General features: G+C 42.9%; 1 protein-coding gene across 4 annotated transcripts in view; it reads right to left on the reverse strand.

Annotated features, from left to right (window-relative positions):
• The window catches only part of LOC108234864 (sodium/potassium/calcium exchanger 2), a 65,449-nt gene that overhangs the window by 9,211 nt on the left and 35,512 nt on the right, over positions 1-20,726 (reverse strand). For 2 of the 4 annotated variants that reach the window (XM_017414435.3, XM_017414436.3), the window contains 4 exons: positions 20,535-20,549; positions 10,625-10,675; positions 5,957-6,055; positions 1,572-1,654 (listed from right to left, as the gene is read on the reverse strand). In XM_017414435.3, coding sequence (XP_017269924.1) covers positions 1,572-1,654; positions 5,957-6,055; positions 10,625-10,675; positions 20,535-20,549 — 248 coding nt within the window. The remainder of the gene's footprint in view (positions 1-1,571; positions 1,655-5,956; positions 6,056-10,624; positions 10,676-20,534; positions 20,550-20,726) is intronic. The other 2 variants (XM_037976633.1, XM_017414440.3) reach the window with 2 other exon arrangements.

Genomic DNA, 20,726 nt, shown 5'->3' on the forward strand with positions numbered 1-20,726 from the left:
CAGGTGCGAGCGGGAGGGGCCGGAACTGAGGGGAAATGAACTGATGGGACAGCGAAACACAGAGGGATTTAAACTGAACACACAAGTCACAAAATAACCGAAAACACAAGAAGTGACACGACTTAAAAAGGTAAGAAAATTAAAAAACGCAAAATGAAGTAAATAGGAACTAAAAAATAACTGCAGTAAGGTCAGGATCCTGACGCTGGAAGTTTCATTGGAGTCCCTTCTTTTAAACCGACCTGTTTGGTTTTTCCCGACTTGACTTTTATTGTGAAGTGGCACTAGATACAGGAAGTAAATTAAACTGAACTGAATTATGAGTAAGGAAAGCCGGTGTTTTCTTTCACATTTTCACTTTATCTAAACCAGACTTCCTGGTTAGGTTTAGGTAGCCCCGAAGTTATAGGTGTCGGCACCTTTTTTTATTTGGTAGTAGCTACTGCTTTGATTATTTTCTCACAAAACGACTGGGTAATGAAGCTCAAAACACCAAACTTCTCTTCCAGTTTCTTCCAAACTTGTCTTGCGGCTGGGTCCAGTTTGTCTTCACCGGCGCCACATGAAGGGTGAAGCTCCATAAGGTAGATGGCCTCGGCCAACACGTCCTCTGTCCGCTCTCCTCCACACATGACTTTGAATCTCTGCCCGCCTGTGCCAGGACCGTCTGCCGGCCCGGCGGGGCGCCGCGTCCCGCCGCCGCCGTTAATGCCAGCACACCTGCAGCAGGTGCTCCTCCCGGAGTCTGGCCGCTCGTCAAAGCCCGCGGCCCGTGTGTGCGCCGGCGGGCGGGCGAAGAGTGTGTGATTACAGAGCTCTGTGGGAGGAGGCGTGGCTTTGGCAGGTTCTGGCTGCAGATGGAGGAACTCACCCGAGCTGGGAAATTACCAGCAGTGGTGGCCTCCCTGTCATAATCTGTGCAACCTTTGCATCAGTCAGACTCGCAGAGGAACAAAGTGATGAGAGGCCATAAAATATTTAGAAATGCCTCCCTAACTTTGATAGAAGCCTCACTCTTTAGTTACCTTTTTATAGCAGAATAGAGTTAATGCTGATTCAGCATTAATACAACTATTTTCCTGTTTTTGCATTTTAACTACTGCCTTCTTTGTACTATTTTAGATGTTCATATATAAAAACATTCAGTTCATTCATGAGATGGGTGCTACGGCTTTTGGCTTTTGCAACTTTTACACTTTTCAGAATATTTAACTTTATTTACAAATATTTTCCCCATAGAAATAAACAGATTTTCTTCAGTTCCTTCAAAAAACATTGTTTGTTTCAGCATATTTGCTCTATTTGTATCTTTAAATACCATTCTGATGCTTAACTTTTAGCTTCCACATTGATATTTTTAGCATTTAGCGACTCTTTTGCAACTTATACCTAACATTTTGATACTTTTAGCTACTATTTTGATGCTTCAAGCTGTTCTTTTGCTACTTTTAACTAGATCTTTTTTACTTTTAGCTAAAGTGCGTTTTTTCAGAAAACAGAGCTTCTCGAGTTCTGTTTGTAGTTTCTTCCCGTTCTGCTCTGTGTGTGAGTTCGATGGTTTGATTTCTTACCGCCTCGCCCTCTTGCCCCGCCGTGCCGTTCATGGGTGGGGTCACTTCCACTTCCACGCTGGAGCTGTTAGGGAGGTTCTTATCTGTGGACAAAATAAATAATAATTAAGAAGAGAAGGATTTATGGAAGCTATTTTAAATATTTTCTTTTTTGCCATAAACACATCTTGCATTGAATGATTTCTTTTTGCATTTTTACTCAGAAACATCTTATTTAGTCTTATTTAGTTTTAGTCACTCCTCTTTCATAAAGGCAGTGAAAGGTTTGTGGTGTGTCTTTTAATGCGTTACGGAGAATAAACAAACATTAATGGACCGAAACTCAGTGGAAACGTTTTAATGTGGCTATAGTTCTTTTTTCCCCCTCTGAACTGCCCGACAGGACCGTGATTGTGTCAAAGGACTGTTTTCTTAATGCATCTTTATGGTCATGCAGCTCGTAAGCTCCTTGATAACGTGCTGCACGAGATACTTAAATAAGTTCCCAGGTATAAATGTCGCTCATTTATTGGCATTCCTGAGATTAATCAACACAAATTTTGTCAAACTTGTTTGCCTTTTCTCTGGATTTGACTACACATCGTTACACTGTAGTATTTTTAGCTTTAGTTGTGCCAATTAAAGCAATAAACAGGACATTTCCCACACACAAAGCAACATTTACTATATAGGTTAGTTGTTTTTTTTAAAATAAAGATGCATTTATTTTGAGCATAAAAATGTAATTCAGTCATTGGCACAAAGAAAGCATCTTTATTATTACAACAGCACTCCAGCAAAAGATATAAAAAAGCCATGAGAACTTGCACTTTCAGTCTGTACACATCTTATCTATATGTAAATACATTTTAAATACACTATTTTTGTCAGAAAAGAAGTAGCATGAAGTATAGCTCATGTCTAAATGAATAAGATTGCTAAATTAATCGATGCACCATCTCACTTTTGATTTATTGGTGGGTTTTTCTTTGTGTTAGCGGGATATGGCTAATGTCTGACTGTATATAAGAACGTTTTATGATGCGTTTTATTATCATTCATTTGGAAGTTTAAGTTTCAAGTTAAAAACAAAATGGACTGGATTGATATTTTTTCTCACCAGCCCCAGGTTTAAAACCCAACATGGCTGCCTTGAGCATAAAGCGCGGTTTATTGGTACGTTTGTTTGTACCTCATTAAATCAGCAGTGCTGGGCCTAACCTTAGCAGTGAACACGCTGCTACATGTTTGTTCAAACATCGGTGGATTCGCTGTCTTCGGCTCGTGTTGCTAATAGTTAGCGTGACCACTTGTCGTGACGTTTAACAAACGCCACCGATTATCTGACTTGCAGCAGGAGCACAGGAAAGTTGGGCGTGATGCCAATGGCAGACCTAAAATTAGACTTCGGAGCCAAACTGAACACTGCAGAAAGTTGGAAATAAAAACCGAAGCGTCACCATTATCGTGTTTTTGGTTAGTCCGCCGCCACGCCGTTCCAGCACAAACTAAAGACGCCTTGGTTGGTGTGAGAATCCCGACCAATGCCATAAAAACATGCCTCTTTGTGAAGACAATGTAAGCGACATGTTCTGTTAACTGTTTGATTTCTGAGAGCCATAAGAATCAAAAGACTGTCCGAATTACGTAAATCTCCTCGCGGCCCACGACTCATCTTTAATTAGATGGCAAGAGGTGAAAATCTAAATCGGGGTACCCCACATGTGCGTAGATTTGGCCTAAAATTAAATACACTGATACCAAATGGAGTAAATTAAAGAGCTTTTCGAAACAAGTATGGGCATCTCCGACACTGATACCATCTTCCCCCTTTTTTTTTTCCTGTCCTGGTAGCTAACACGACTCGGTTTCATCTGGGAGCCTGAATTATTTAACAACCCTCCACTAAAACACAAAAAGCCCAAAGCCATGTATTCAGATGATAAAACTATAATTGCTGTGGAAATTACTGTAATCTATGTGTGGTTGTGCCACAATTAGACCGACTCTCAGACAGACGGTGCGACTTGATATCCCCACGCATGACCTCGCTCTCTCGTTCAGATGCTGCAGCATTACAGCTGAAAACGGGGGAAAATCTGATCTCACGAATCGCAAGATTTTCGAGACTGAACCGGACGCACGAGACGCCTAAAACGCAGCGGGTGCGCCCGTGGCTCTCAGTCATACATTTTCATTAAGAGGGTAATATGGTAATGTGGTCCTGTTAGCATAATTTTGCCTTTTTGATGCACATCTACATCTTGCTTTGATACTCCGGCCATGAAAGTGCCTCCTCTGGTCTCTGTTTATTCTTTATTCTTTGGGTCGGTGCACTTTGAGGAGGTGGGGGAAAAAAAAAACACACACACACACAAATTACTCTTGGCAGTGACTGCGATTGATTTAAGCACCGCTCGAAGACAACACTCGCAATCAATTTGGCTGCCCTTGGTAATGTCATGCTTGTTTAACACCGAGTGTGACGCTCATTAATCATTTAAGTGCGGGGAAATTTGAGCAATTATTATAAGTCACATGAAGTTGGTCGACATGCGCTCTGAAAGTTGGAGGAAGAGCCGGCGGATTTTTTCCCCGCACGCCCGGCGAGGAAGGATTTCTCCACCGAGGGTAATTAGGCGCCGAAGGGTAATGCTGAAGGACAACGTCCAGGAGCACGACTAATGAGCTCAAACCGTATAAGGATGTTGACATTTTGGGTAACATGACATTAGCGGTTTTCAGACGTAAACACCAGAGATGGGTTTTTAAAGACTCGCAGATTTTTTCCTAAGTGGCGGCGGTTCGGTTTACGGCACAAAACAAGAATAAAGACAGAGGTTCCCTGATTAGAAGTACATCGTCTGACTACTCAGGCTAATAGCTGTCTTTATTTTATTTTTTTTTCTTGCCAAAGCATTTTAGGTCAATTAACCAGCACATCGGTAGCCGGCACAGTGTAGTTATGGTTGACTCCATGCCTGCCCTTGTGAGTCCTGCGAATAGCAGGAGGTTTTTCTGGGGCACAAAATTGATTGATCCCCCAAACGAAGTTAACTGGATTTTTAAAAATCTAGTAAATGAACAATAAAGTGATGAACCAAAAGCAAAATAAACAAACTGATGCTGCGAGGATTGGTGTTTCTCATGTTTCTCCTCACCTCCTTGCCCCTCCCACTCTCACCTGTTCCCTGTTGTCATCACCCAGGTGCATCTGTTTATCATTCTGGCCGCCTCCGTGTTCCCGGTTGTTTCACTTTTCTGCTCTTTAGGCGAGTCTCGTGTATTTTTCTGAGGATATGTTTCGCTGCGTCGTCAGCCCTTTGGTTTTCTCAGATTATTTAAATAAAATTTATAATTCTCATTGAGCTCCTGGGGGTTGGTCTGCACTCATGGGTCTGTTTATAAAAAAACACTCCACCAATCGTGACAGGTTTCATGAACTGGCTCCCCTATTTAAAAAAAAAACCAAACATAAAACCCATCGTTCATCGTTGGAAAACTCTAATCAGTCGACTTTTATCCCTGATGACTGACTTCACTGTCAATGGGGTGGCCTCCCCCCATTGACTTCCTGTTTGGTACCAGATTACAGATTTTAACGTTTTACTGGTGGTTTTAAAGGCTCTACATGGGCCGGCTCGTTTATTTAAAGGACCTGTTACACCACCACACACTCGGTTCCGATAATCAGAACTCAGGGATCTTGCCTTCGTGGCGGCAGGTCCCGCGCCGTGGATCGATTTACCAACTCGAAAAAGAAAACCCACCTTTTTACATTGGCATCTGATTGTAATACACCCTGACTAAACTGGTTTAATCGACTTTTTTATTCATTTTCTGTTCTTGTCTTACTGAAATAATGTTTTTATCCTTTTTTGGTTTGCATTATTTATTGTGCAGCACTTTGGTCCAGCTTGCGTGGTTTTAAATCCACTTTATAAATGAACTGACATTGACATTCAGTCCCACTGCGCAGTTTCGTTGCGATTGCGGATTTCCATTTTTCTGGATGGCAGAAAACGAAAGCGTGAGCTCATCTGGCGCTGGAAAAAATACCGAGGAGAAATGAAAACATAAATCACGTTCGGACAACACGGCTTTGCCCGAGACGTTGCGATAAATTAACAGTTCCAGGTGATGCGCTGCTGAATCCACATTTAATTCGAGCCGGTCAGCAAGTAGCGAAGACATTTATAAAATCCTTGGGACTTCGTACACAAGAGTCCCTGAAACCAGGCTGTTGGATGGTTATGTTTATTTCTATTTGAGGCTTTCTGAGAAGATCTCAAGGTTGTAGTAAATGTGTAACGACAGTGATTGATGCTAAGGAGAAGGCAGTTAGTTGTGGATCTAACGCCGTGTACGAAAAATGAATAAGTGTGTATTCTTATAAGTGCCATCACCTGATCGGCTCGCTACTCCGTTGGCCTTCTCGCTGTCCTCCACCTGGCATTTCTTTTTAGCGATCTTGTGCAGGATGGATGCCTTCTCTCGAAATTTACCTGCAAAAGAGGGGAAAAAAAGGGGGAAAAAAGGGACAAAAAACAAAGGAAGCCACAGTCGTTAAACGAGGAGCAAAAAGCTGAAGTCCCTAGGCCTCGTCAAAAAGCCAGAGCTCTTTCGCCGTCACCTTTGACCCCTGACGGGTCCCATTTCAGAGGCGCAGTATAAGCAGGCCTGCAGCTTCACTCAACACTGAGTCAGTGAGACGTGGCGGATCAGATACTGATGATCCTGCAATGTTCCGGTCCTTGGCGGAGGCAAGGATCTCCCCCTCGAAGGTCAGATTCAGCTCTCGTCTTGTTCAGTTTTCAGTTTCACGTCAGCAGCTCTCATGTCAAAGGTTTGCAGGTCGTTGACCTCCCGAGACCCAAACTCTTGCATGGCGTGCACATTTTTAATTTCTCCCTGCTGTCCGGGCGGACCGGGACCCGACGTGAATCAAGGAATGTTAAGCGAAAGGTGACGTCCACACATGTGGACTAGGAGGTTAAAAACAAATGAGGCGTTTTAACGGGATAGGACACAATTCAAGCAGAAAACATGGACGAGTCCCTCCTGGCGCCACTCGGAATTACAGAAAAAAAAGGTTCTGCTGCATTTGCACCGATCATTTCAATGCAAACTGTGCTTCTGGTGAGAAAAACTGATTATTTCTTTAAAACTTCATTGTTTTGGCTCATAATTCAGAGGTGACAGTCTTTGCCGTAGAAACCACAACAAGAATGGAGCCATTTTTACCATTTTTTCTACTTTCGGAGAGTCTTTAGTAAGGAATACTCTTTTTTTTGTATTTTAAAACGTTAACATGGATGTCCTCGCCACCTACTGGAGCGGCAGGGGCATTACAACGCTTTTGTTTCAATTCTTACTTGTCATCTGGACAAAAAAAGTGTTTATTAACAATGTGTTGTCGACTGGACCTAACTTTATAATTTTTTAACCCCCCTTTTTAGGTTTAGACCTGAAAGATGGACATAAATGCTGGCTGCAGAATTTCAAATATATGTTTAAAAAATTATTAATAATTTCCTGTTAAAATAATATTTACTGATTCAAGAACTCCAGCCACAATAGAAAGCTGTCTTAAACAAAGCATTTGGCCATTTCTGGCCTTAAAGAAACAATAATTGCAGATTAATATCACTCAAATATACATTAAAAAAACTGGAAAAGTCCAGGTGCAGAAAATAATAAAATAAAAAGAAGATGGTTGAGCTTATTTGACATATTCAGCATTAGCAGCTGCTAAAACCACTTAATTTAAAAGCAAGCTGTAGGATTTTTTGGAATATAATTAAGTCTGTTTGTTTCGTGTATTTAATCTGTCGTGTATCGATATTTTGAATCAATTTATTGTCTGCGCACGTCAGTCCTTGCATGTCTGCTCTGTTTATATGCCAAAGCATCCGATTCGAATCAATGCAATGTGTGTTTTATTTTTAATTTCAGGAGGGCACGGCTGATTTGTCAGCGTTTGACACGATGCCGAGTCGATATGTGCTCCACCCAGCCGTGTCGACACCGTCTGTGACCTTCTGGCGAAACCATCAATAACCCTAACCAACTGGTCGCCTCGTTGCCCGTTTCCTTTTTCCTCGTCGCCGTGCGTCGCCTCTCCTCTCCCTCGCTCGTCCATCTTTCCGTCTTTTTTCTCACCTTGTCTTTTTATTGTTCAGCAACACTCAGCCCCTCCCTGTTTCTCGCAAACGACGACACACACACACAGAGTACACACTGTCACGCGTTCGACTGCCTCAACATCACTCACCTTAGGCGGTCATTCTCAGTGAGCTGTGTTTGACGACGTGTGTGTGTACGTGTGTGTGTGTGTGAGACTTAATGGAGCTGGGTGTTCTGAGACAGCTATTTATCGGTTAAAAACCTCCCCCCTGTGGCACGAGGAGTCAGCAGTAACTATGAAAATAATGTGACAAATCCCCCACCACAGACGGATTATGAAGGAAATGTGCCGGAGGGCATCGAAGTTCAACCCCCCCCCAACAGAGAAGCTGCACTTGTGGTCTGAGAAACACACAAGTCAGCAACAAGACTTACATTTGTACAGCTCAGAGTCCTTCATGTCTGCGACTCAGCAGTTTGTAGGTGTTTTGCATTTCTTTGTTCCGTGACTCATCTTTTTTTTGACAGATTTCCATATCCTTGTACTCGTTCTGTGTATTTATACAACCACTCAGCATCTCTTTGTTCTCATACGCTCTCTTTTTACAGTCGTACTGTCAGTGATTTTTTTTTTTACATCTGGAGTTTGTTTAACGTCACATTTAGCTTCTCTCTTGGGCTATGTTGACACTGCAGGCAAATGCGACCAAACCCTGATTCTTTTATTTTTTTACTTTTTTGCCCCTATGAGACACATATCAGATTTTTTTCATGGTAGCGTGAACGTGACAAATCTGATTATTTCATATCCAGCCCAGGTCTTTTCTGTATGTGGTACTAAACGTTGTTTCTTACAACTTTTCCATTGAATGAAAGGACGGAGGTCCCTCACTCTCAGCTCCGACTCTTCATCCACAAGGAAGCACCCACAGCTCCAAAAAAGCTCATCTTTAACACTTGAGCTCTTTTTCTTCTTTGTCTTTTATCTTTTACCGTTTGAATGGACAGTTGGCTTCAATCGGGCAACAACTTCAGCATCAACACACGCGCGCTAACACTCGCAGCGTCCATATTTACTTCCGTGAAGCCATTTCAGGAACTGGAGGCCGTTCACGATGGAGTCTGATGGAGGTGGCGTTCAAAATGTAATGTGAACAACCTCACAAACACATCGGATTTGAGCGTTAAGACCTGCAGCGTGAGCGTGGCCTTGGTCCTTTAAGGCCTACTGATCGCAAAGATCCACAGAAACGTCGTCAAGAGAAAACTGTTTGCTATTTATGGCTTCACTGCAGATTCACAAAGATGAGCCAAAAAGCTTCTGCAAAATAATGAGTCTTTTAAAGTGGACTTGCTCAGCAGTTCCCCAGGATTTCTGAAGGTCTTTTAAAGTTTTTCTTGAAACTTTGGTGTTTTTTTTCCCCCCTTAGTCCTGATCATGGCTGCATTTTCTGGCATTAGTGCCAAAAAAAAAAGTCAGATGTAAAAAAAAACTCAGCAGATGAACAGTATCTGGGAGCCACGTCTTTGAGAAAAAGGAAAGAAAATTCAACAAAACCCAACACAGCTGCATCTACCTTCAGCTGATTCCCTGCTGCAGTGCTTTTCAAACTTTTCAGACGTTACAAAAAGACCAATTAAATAAAAGCATAAAGACGAAAACCACCATTAGACAGTTAACTTATTACCAACGTATTTTATCTCTTGGAACAAATATTGCAACCGATGCTGTCAGGGATCATTTTTAAATTCAATTTTCTTTCTGGAAATTATTCCAAGACCCCAAATTTGATGTTTTGTGGCCCGTAGTGGGGTCACAACCTCAACTTTACAACCCGCTGGTGTACCATATGACCTATTTTCAGCTAATAGCTCTTAATGATTCATCTTGATGGTGCAGTTTTATATCGAGCTGGGGTATTACTGATATATTTTTTAGATTTAACTAAAGAATCTGAAACAAATTGCATCTTTTTGCTGCCAGTAATACAACTACAAACTAGCAGGTTTCTAGCTAGCTAATAATTTGCCAGCTTTAGCTAGTTTCTAGTCAACTAAGTCAACTAAAAATAGCTTTTTGTCAGGTTGTTTATGGGTTGACACAGAAGCTTTTATATGTCTTAACCAGGGATGAGGTCTGGAAAGAAGCCGTTGGTTAGAAGTCCTGCATACAGAGCAACGGTTACATTATTCGATAAGTAATATTGTTATATTTAGCATCATCTGTAACTAAATGAACTCATGCTGGATATGTAAGTCCAGTCTTTCCCTGCCTGTCTCACGCTCCGTTTCCCTCTCAGATCTGCTGGTTACGTAAGCACCGAGGGGGGATGAGTCACTCCGGTTTGCCAAATTCAGCAACGTACGTCTCAGGTGTGTTCGCCCGCTGCTGGGGTAAGTGAAACCTCCAAGTGAGCGCAGAGGCATGGATGATGTATTTCTCAGCAGCGCAGATGGGTTACGGGAACAAAGACACGAAAATAGCACAATAGGAGGAAAAAACCCCCCCCAAAAAAACCTTGATTTGTTTTCGTTCATGTGTCTGAATGCTGCGCTTTGTGCATTTACGTGTCTTACCAGCCTGCCTAACAGGTGTTTTAATATATTCACAGATTGTTCAAAAAAAAATAAATAAATAAATAAAAAACACCACACGTAACACACAAGAACAGTCTTCATGCAAAGAGAAGCGATTAAGCCAAAATGTGAAAATGAGAAATAAAAGTCAAATCAAAACAAGGCATGTTCGCCATGATTTGCACTTATGTCAGAGAAATCTCACAGAGGCCGTCGAACGGAAAAGCAAAACTGTGTCGCAAGCCAGAACAAATGAGAGAGGAAGGGAGGAGGGTGTCGATTCGTGATGAGGATGAGGAAAAACGGAAAACAAGGAGGATGAAGAAGAAGTCGAATCAAGTCATGAAAGGAGTGAAAACTTTCGAGCTTACCTTCCTCAGTCATTGAGTGATAATATTTTAGTTTCCCATAAGTCCCAAGCTCTACAACATCACAGCAAAAGACAAGGGTAAGGCAACGGACACACAGAAAGAGTGAACATGACAGAACAAGACGGGTCCGCTGGCTGTACGGGCGTCAAACTCGGGTCCGTGCCTGTGTTCCCCGGTTCCGGCGTTCCTCGTGGAACGGCGCGTGGATTGTCGAATCTATTCATTTGAACACGTGCTTGGCAATCTTTTACGGTGGCCCTGAAGTGCAGACCTCATCAACACATCGCTAGACACAACCATTAATTTAAAAACCCAACAACATTAACCTACAGAAAGAGGTGGGCAGCAGTGGGAAGCATGAGACATCCCTGATTGGACGACGACGCCGTTTGGCCATGGAACCGGAAGTTATTCTGCCCATAGCGCGTTTTTATACAACATGAACGTTATTGGTGACCCAAACGTAGCTGCAGCTGCCGCTATCCATGTCAGGTTTTGTTTTGGTCGTTTCTTTTTGTTTTTAGTGTTTTGTTTCTGGTTTCTTTTGGTTTTGGCTTGCTGTGGCACAGTGGAGTAGTGGTTAGAGCTGCTGCCTCTCAGCAAGAAGGTTGCAGGTTCACTTCCTGGTCTGGGGCCTTTCTGGATGGAGTTTGCATGTTCTCCCTGTGCACATGTGGGTTTACTCCAGGTACTCCGGTTTCCTCCCACAGACTAAAAACATGCATGTTAGGTTAATTGATGACTCTAAAATTGTCCCTGTGAGAGTGTGAATGGTTGTTTGTCTATATGTGTACCTGTGATGGACTTGCGATCTGTCCAGGGTGTCCCCCACCTCTCGCACAGTGACTGCTGGAGTGGAGAAGCGGGTAAAGAAAATGGATGGATGTCTTTGTTGTTTTGTTGCCCATTTGTCATCATTCTCCACTTTTTCTCCACTCTTGTTAATTGCCACGCCCATCTCCACCTGTCCGCTATTATAATCACACACCTGTGCCCACTTCCCATAATCATCCTCTGCTTTAAAACCTGGTCACTTTCTCCACTTCCCAGCTGGTTCATTGTCCCTGGTATGTGTATCGCCTCGTCTCGCCTTTGTGTTTTGTTTTGGATTTTTGCTGCCACGTCAGCCTTTTGTTTTTATTTATTTATTTTAGAATAAATTTTCGCTTTTTCTTTAATGAGTCTGCACTCTGGATTCGCCTCCTTCTCCTTGACAATCCAAGAATATTTTGAGTCGGGACAAACATACGAGGTGACGCTGGACGTGTTTTCATGCTCAAGAGCCAAACGGCGCCGTCGTCCAATCAGCGACGTCATGTTTCCCACTGGTACCTGCCTCTTCCAGTAAGTTGATGTCGTTGTTTTTAAATTTTTAGTCCTGTTTAGCGATTAGTTGATGTGGTCTGCGCTTCAGGGCGACCGTAATCTTCCCTCCAGCACCGCCAGTGAGTCGCTTTGTTTGCGTTTCGATGTTTTGTGGCAGCCATTAACGACAAGGACCCGACTGCCATAATTACATGCGGCAAGCCTTACAGCCATGGCTGCTCTGAACTTTGTGAACTCCAGACACACTGGTCGTGTTGGGAAGCTGCATTTCCTGGAATTTCTGAGTTTCCGGACACCAGGGAACATAGGGATGACCCGTCACGATTCAGCGCAAACGCTCGCGCGGGCCCGAGGAGTGACATTCAGAAAGACCAAATCTCTCTGAGTCATCACTGCATAAGTGCAAAACAAAGCAAAGATTAAGCTGCAAGTAAAATACATTAGAGCCTCGCATTAAGTCTGGTAAACAGAGCGCCGACGGCACACTGTAGGCAGTAAATAAAAGGGAAGGGGCAATTAAAATACCTTCGACAAATAGCATGAGGTGGATAAAGACGTATTAACAAAATAAAAAAAACTGAGGAGAATAAATTGGGTCAGCATGCAACAAAAAGACGAGTCCTCCTCTCCTCCGTACGTGGGACTTTTTCATAAAAATGCACAATTCAGCGTTTTGTTTTCCCAACAACGCACCCTGGACGATTAATCTGACCACCTCACTGAGGCAGCTCTCCGGTCAGCACATCTGCATCGTGATGAATTAGCCGGGATTTCAGATCTGCAGCAACAGCTGAACATCAAGCTGCGGAGCACAGACTTCTGCCTCCTACGCTGCTCTTTTCCTCGGAAAAGCAGTTTAACAGCTTGGAGCTCCTCTTTTTCGAACACAAATAGGTTCACTTTTCTCCAGCAGCGAGTTCTGCTTGTGTCATTATTAAGCCGCTACAAATAAGACTGAACCACTGGCCGAACGGATAACAAACAGCAACGGGACAGACGGTCTTAAAACAGGGATTCCCAAGCCGCTATCCTGCGTTGACGATTTACGCCATCACTCTTTTTTTTTTTTAAGCTAACGCTATTCTGAAACAAATGTTTATAACAAACTGCAGGAGTCCACCGGTGAAAGACACGATTGGCTGATCAATTTACCGTGTCGACCGGTAAACAGCCTCCAGCATTTAATTTGACCGTGTTCACTGGTTAAATAAAAACAGCCTAAAACAGCGATTCATAAACTTTTCAGCTTCTGATCCACAAAATAAGAGCGTCTGTTTATTAAAGAAGAACATCATGACAACCCCACAACCTTAACTCCTACGATACTCGTTGTATTAATCACTGTTGTTGCATCTATTCTTTGCTGTAATTGTGGTGAAATTATGCCATTAGCAGTCTTTTTATATTTAATTTATTTTACTGTGTCCATCAGTAAATGTAGGATTTAAAGCAGGGGTGTCAAACCCAGTGACACAAGGGGACCAAAATTAAAAATTTGGTCCTAGCCAAGGGCTGATCACGATCAATATTTATTAAAAATGACATAATTTAACCTTAGTTTTAGATGTATTATGTCAAATCATTCATATAGAAATATCAATGACCTTTTCCCAGTTACAGATTATACAGAATTTAGAGCAAACAGACTTTAATGAACACAGACAAATAGATCAAACTTCAAAAAGCTCATCATTAGCTGTCATTTCTTACGCCTCACTCAGCTTTTAAATGAATTTTTTTACATTAAAACAGATTTTTTTTTAAAAAGCCATCAACAAAAACCTGATCATACAGAAATTAAAACTATATATTGTTGGCTTCTGAGTCACTGTCAGGAGAAAACTTCACTAATTAGGCTCAGTTTTTTTAAGCAAAATAAGAATCAGAGAATTGATCTGAGGGCCGGATGAAATGTTACAGAGGGCCGGATCTGGCCCGCGGGCCTTGAGTTTGACACATGTGATTTAAAGGCAGTTCTTAAACAGAAATGAACAAGCAACCACTCTCTCTCTCTTTTGCCAGAACACGGGGGATTTTTATTTGTCACAACTTATCATCTTCAGAAAATCCCGAAGTGTCTTTGAGACTAGGGCCGACTATTTCAATTTGCGTAAAATCCAGATAAAACAAACAAACCAAACCAAAATACTTTTATTTTATTTCTGCGTTTAACTTGTGATGTCAGTAAATACTGATCTTACTTTTGCCATAATATGAACATTATTGTCGTACTTCTCGGGGATAAATCTTTGTTCATACCTTTCCATAGCACCCCACATCAAGAAAAATCTTTTTTTTTTTTAATATATGTAGTTTGTTAGCAGAAACAAAACCTACAGTCCAAAACCTGCTATCATCACACTAATATCCAGCTCAGCCCGCCCGTCTGCGACCAGCGCTCTGCTCTCATGTGACAGGATTACGGGGAAAATCTCATGCCGGATGTGAGACTTGGCAGTGCCGAAAAATCAGCCAAACGAGATGAAAACACATCTCGTCGCCGAGGCCTTCTGCAGCTCTCCCAGACGAGTGCCTCAATCCCGCACAATTAGATGATTTTGATTTGAAGTGCCGCGTAAAGGAAGCCTCGAACCGAGGCCGATTACTCCCGAACGCGATCGCCGCCTTCACATAAACTCATTTGTTCTCTGCCAGTGGAGAGACAGAGAGAGAGGGAGAGAGAGAAAGGCTTGTTGTTGTTTACGAACGAAACTCTCGTCCTTGTGTTGCGACCTCTAAACCTCAGGCCCGAGTGTGTGTATGTGTGTGTGTGGGGGGGAATTCACAGCCTGTGCAAAGCAAAAAAAAAAAAAAGAAAAAAGGCTTTTAACATTGATTATACCAGCCGAGCGGTGTGGGGTGGCTCGGAGCGCACGGGAGGAGGGTCTGGCGTGTGTTGCATGTGCGGTTAGGTTGGCGGGACGACGGATTGACAGACGCCGTCGGCTCGTCACGGTTACGTAACGCACCGACAAGGTGATTATCCATCAGCGCAAAATCACAGGGAGCAGAGCTTCAGTGCCACACTCGCCTGATGGGAAGGATGAGGAACGGTGAGAACAAATATTAGAAAAAAACGAGGAAAATATTTTACGAACAAAAAAAAAAACAGTAACTCAAACACAACGTCACTCTATCATCCAGGGACAAAAATGGGAAGATCATGTAGTTTCTGTGTGTTTGCTTGTCTCTTAGCAACATATTTCACAAACTAGTTGGCTGTACATCTACGAGCGATTAACTTTTGGAGTCAACTCGATTTAAGATGGCCAACACAGCTAATCAACTTCTGGCAAGCACAAAAAAATGGCTCAGTTTCAGTCATCGCCTGCAAAACGCTTTTCTTCAAGAAATGCTACTTTCGTCTTTTAGTAAAGAGCGATTATTTGCTTCGTCTTGTTTCCAGGTTTTGTGGTGTGTATTAAAACTAGCACCTGGTTGTAGCCTCAGAGGCTATGAATGACAAGAGTATTTATTCCCTCATTGAGCCTAAAATTCAAATTTTATGAAACCGAATAACTAAAAACTGAAAGAGCTAAAAACTTAATCAGTGCTTCTTTACGTTTTAAAAACAGCCTGCATCGAAAACAGCCTTTATTTCTTTATTTACACTTAATATTTTAAGGTGCAATATGCTAACTTGGTGCCAAAGCTCCCATATCTAACTCATCACGTGGGCTGCTGTTGTCATTTTTTTTCACACCTCCTAAATTTTTGTAACTTCATGAGAGTTTACAAACAGGTTTTGTTTCTACGGGCGTCCACATGACTGAGGGAAAACCCCAAGAAGGTTAAAAAACAGTTTAAAAATAAAGCAGAATCTTTGTAGTTACATTTAAATATGAATGACTTTTTGTATGAATAATCCTAGTTCCAACCATCGATGTTAAAACTAGACACATGATCGGTCCCTGGAAGTTTATCCTTGTAGACCAGTGGTCTCCAATCCTGGTCCTGGAGGGCCACCATCCTGCATGTTTTACTTGTTCCTCTGCTCCAACACACCTGATTTAAATCAATGGGTGATTAACAGGCTTCTGCAGAACATGAAGAGGTGATTTAACCTCTGAATCAGGTGTGTTGGAGCAGAGAAACAAGGAAAACCTGCAGGACAGCGGCCCTCGAGGACCAGGAATGCCCACCCCTGTTGTAGACTGACTCAAGTATTGTTTCTGGATATTTTGGCTTAAGTTTTGGACAATTGAATTTAATGGCGTTGCTTTGTCCATCTTTATTTGTGTCAACGGTGGCAGTCTGTGTTGTAAACGTATTATTTTCTCTACCAACATGTCCTGTTTAGGAGGAATGCGGCACGTCTCAAGCATCGGCGTGACCTTAAAGCTGTCGCCATCCTCCACGAGAAGTCAGGAAGTCGTCTCTTATTCACATGGTCCCGTGACGAAAATCGCTTCATTTTGTTCTCGTGGCAGCTTCGTCCGCCGCTTCTCGACTCGAGGCTCGGGCCGAACTGTTCCTCCCGGCGGTTTGAGTCTGAGTGTCGTCTGATTGGTCAGAAGTTGTTTATGTGGAAAAGCCGGCGAGCTTTAAAGGAGCCGTGTTGCTTCTGCTGCTGAGAAGCAGCTGGAGGATGTTAGAAAATCCAGCCGTCTTTACGACTGTTCCAGCAATACGTAGAAACCTCTGAACTTAAAAAGACCGCCGAGACACAGGCGGCTCGTCGTGGCTGGGCGGCGTCGGGACACGTTCCCTTTGTTCGCTCGTTATTGTTTACCGTCAGATCTGCAAACGCCGTGTTCTGTCTCAGTCTGGTTTAATAAACACGTCTGGTTGCGGTGAAGGAAGCAGAAATCTGTACGAGGACAGGAGAGCTGAGGAGCCGGTGAGAAGAAACAGGTTCTAATGCCGCAGGAGGAGGGAGGAGCTTCCTGCGAGTTCTGATCCGAGCATCTTGTGGACGATGAAAGGTGTGTGAGAAAGCGAATGTCTCGCAACCCGACTTGTTGACGTTCTACGGAGCATGCCGGAGCCTTTAAACTTTGACTTGAGATGAGAAAAATAAAAAAACCCGAAAATCACGTGCAGAAAGTGTTTCCCTGCAATGCTGCGGCGTGGCGCTACGCTCTGCGTGAGCTACTGTGATGGACGACGGAAGAGCAGAGTTCACGGAAAAGTAAAAAATAAACTAAAACGTCAATACATTATTTTAGTAGAAATGGAAAATGCATTTCCATTGCCCAGGGGGGTCAGTGATAGTGAGTGCATTATTGAACCATGTGATCAATGTGGTCCCGAGTCAGCATGAGGCGAACTGCAGATACCGTCAGGGTGAACGCACTTATCCCCCCCCATTTTAAATGGTTGTTAACATAAAAAAAACAAATTCAGGCATCTTCTTGTTTTTATTTTTAAGCTAACCCGCTGCTTGTTTGCATCAAAAGCCATGAGTCATGCCCTCTTTGGTCCCACCAGCTCGCCCTGTAAACAATCTGTCTGCCAACACGCTTGCATCACTGTTTGCACAGATGACCTTGGCGGGTTTCTGCTCGGCCTACTGAGGACTCCTACGTGACCTGCGCTCGGCATAAAAAAACAAAACAACCCGACGTCAACAAAGATGTCCAAGGTCACAAACTGCAGTGCGAGGGATCGGAGAAGAAGAACGCGCTCTGCCATGATGCGGGTTTACACAGCGAGGCCGTCACAGAGACCAGAGGCTATCAGATATTTGGATAAAAACTAATTTTATCCACACTGCGATCGAATAATCTCAGTTATAATCTGTTCCGTTTTCAGCCTGCCCGTCAATCCCCTCCACGCCGAGGTCAACTCCGGCTTTAGACGCAAGCTCGGCTCTCCGGGCGATAAATCTTATTGAAGGCGCTCGGGCCGAAAGGCGTAAATGCTGCCTGAATTCTGAGTGCGGTTTCGAGAGCGGTCTCAGGCAGCGGAGGGAGAGATCCACTCTGTCCTGTTTCCCTGCCAGCCTCTCCCTGCAGTTCAATATTTGATGCGGCTCCTGAGTGTTTGTAGCTACGCGCTAATGGAAGAGAAGATGGTGGTCTTTGCGCCTGAAACCAAACCGCCCATTACGATGCTCCTTCCAAGGGAAAAAGAGTCTCTTACGCCGCTGAAAAGACATTTGCCTTAACTCTTAAAGAGCAGGCGGCCAACATTCAGATGCTGAGTAAACACAGGAAATCCAAGGCGGAGAATGCCACAGACGGTGAAGAAAAAGCTTCATTCATTTCTCTGTCAGGTTCTTATTGACCCTTTAAGTTGCGCCGATCAGTTCAGGAACGAAGCACAAACCTGACAAGTTGGGAGAAATGACTCGGCACGCGTATCCACTCGAGTCCTCGGACTCGATGACATCGCTAACGGGAAAAGTCACGGACATCGGCAGCTCAAAAAAGCCAAAACTTCAGAGTGATGGTTTGGATTTTCGAACATGGGGTTCTGTAAAAACAATTAATATCTTACATGTTGTAGGCAGCTGGTTTTTAGTAACCTCAGTTTGATAAAATAACGTTTTAATTCTGACTGGACTGATGAGCTAACAGCTAGTCGGAGCTAAATGCAAAAACCAGAAAGGATTGCCGCCATCTTAAAACAACTCCGGTCTTAAAGGTTTCATAGCAGCTTTATAAACTTTCACTTATAAACTTTTACACCAGCATCAAATTCTCAGTTTGTAGTTGTTTATTTAGTATTCTCTGTTGGTTGGAAGAGCAAATAACAGCAGCGGCAGCTAACTGTAGCACATCCATGTGCAGCATGAGGCACTTTCTGTCCTGAATTTAAGTGTTTTTGGAGTTTATTTTGTATAAGGTTCATTGTTTTGCGTTTCTGTTTAATTCTGTTTTATTCCTTGTTCATCCTGTGTTTAGTTTTATGTTTAGTTTTCCTCCTTGTTCCATCACTCCCTCGGTAGCTTCCATGTCAGTCTGCCTCAGCCACCCACACCTGTTCCTTGTTGCTCATCAGCTCACCTGTGTCCACTTCCTCATCAGCCCCCGTCTTTAAAACCCGCTTCTCAGCTTCCCTATGCTCACTGGCTCGTTGTTGTTCAGTCTGGTTCCCTCGTGTCTTCCTCCTCGTGCTCCTAGTGTCGCCGTTATTCGTAAATCTTTGTTATTTAGTTTGCTGCGGCCTCGTCGGCCATTTGTTTTTGTTCCTTTAAATAAACTTTAGTCGTCATTGGAGCTCCTCCATGTCTGCCTGCATTTGGGTTCAAATCCACACGTTCAGCTGGGATATCTTAATTTTTCAACCCTCAAAAAACCAATGTAAAATATCCTACAGTGAGGCTGTTTATGCCACATGGTAACTTATAGCTTGTTGTAAACGTTTTGTTTTAAAATAGCGTTGGCTCAAAAACGGTGATGAATATAGATGAGCCATGAACTAAATAAAAACAGTTTCAACTTTAGGACTAGGAAGACTGCAGTGGTTCTAAAACCACGCAGATGCTTTTTATAAACCTTTATGTTGCTGTGAATTTCACGTTGCACAGTTGTTTACATTAAACCAGTGGTTCCCAAAGTGTGGGGCGCAGTGCCATTGCGGGGGGGAGTGGTATGGATAAATGAAAGAAAAAAAAAAAAAACAGTGCCTGACTAAGCATAATGGACAGATTTTTAACCCCATTTTGCACAGAGGCTTTTTTCAAATGTATTGATGATAGCATAGTTGAATATTGTTACAAAAAAAAGAAAGAAATATGTTTGAAATATTTATTTCAGCAAAGAATACTCTTCTACAGTATAGAACTATAGAAAAAATAGTTACACAAAAGTGTTTCACTGTAAAGATGGTTTGCAGTTTGTTTTGTTGCAACCTGAAGTGTGAAATAAACTTTGAAACAGACAGGGTTTAAAAACAAAATATGAGTTTAGGTTTATGTTTGAATAAATGACGTGTGATTTGACGTGGGATTGTATTGTAATCCATAGGGGGGCCCAGAAGAAAATCTTTGGGAACCACTGCATTAAACTGTCGTTTTGAAAGTGCAGAGAGTGACAGCAGAAGCTAGCTGTAGCACTTCTGGTGCAGCCTTGGGCACTTGGCGCTACAACCATGTGGTGAGAAACTGACAACGATCAAAAAGTTTCACAAAAAACGAGATTGGAGTTGTTTTTAAAACAGCAGCTGCCCGCTTTGGTCCCGGCTCCGCTCAGACTAGCCGTCGACCCGTCAGTCCTGTCTTTCCAAACCGAGATCGTTCTCAGAATGCTCTAGTTGCCGTTTGCAACCACTAAAAACCCCACTTCAAAACATCTGAACCATTGCTTTTTTTTTTTTTTTTTACGGAGAGGAGAGAGAGGAGTAGGGACAATGAGGCAAAAACAATACAGAAAAAATGATTCACAGGGTGAGTTTCCAGGGCGAGTGCATCCACAGAATGAGATATTTAAAGGGGGGAGCGTCTGCAGGGATGGACAACACGGAGCTGACGTACAGCGCAGTGGTGCTCGGGAGATGTACACACAAGAAAAGACATTAGATTAGAGAGCTGCGTCCCAGCTGGTGAAATGAAAACACATTTCTTTGGAGCATACGAAGGGTGGGGAGGAGAAGGCGAGGGAGGGGGAGGGACGACACAGAAATCAGAGGAGTAACTCACCAGAATCAGCAAATTCTGAGGGGACAGTTAAAGAAAGAGAAATAAGAAAACAGAAACAGAGACAAGATAAATCCAGGTGACATTAAGTGTGAAAATGAACATTGAACCATTGATTAAAAAGAAGTGCTTTAAAGGAGTGGGGTGGGGGTGAAAAGGAAATCAACCAATTTTGTTGAGAGTAAATTATTGAAA

The sequence above is a fragment of the Kryptolebias marmoratus genome, linkage group LG7 (assembly GCF_001649575.2).
Source record: "Kryptolebias marmoratus isolate JLee-2015 linkage group LG7, ASM164957v2, whole genome shotgun sequence".
Lineage (NCBI taxonomy): Eukaryota > Metazoa > Chordata > Actinopteri > Cyprinodontiformes > Rivulidae > Kryptolebias > Kryptolebias marmoratus.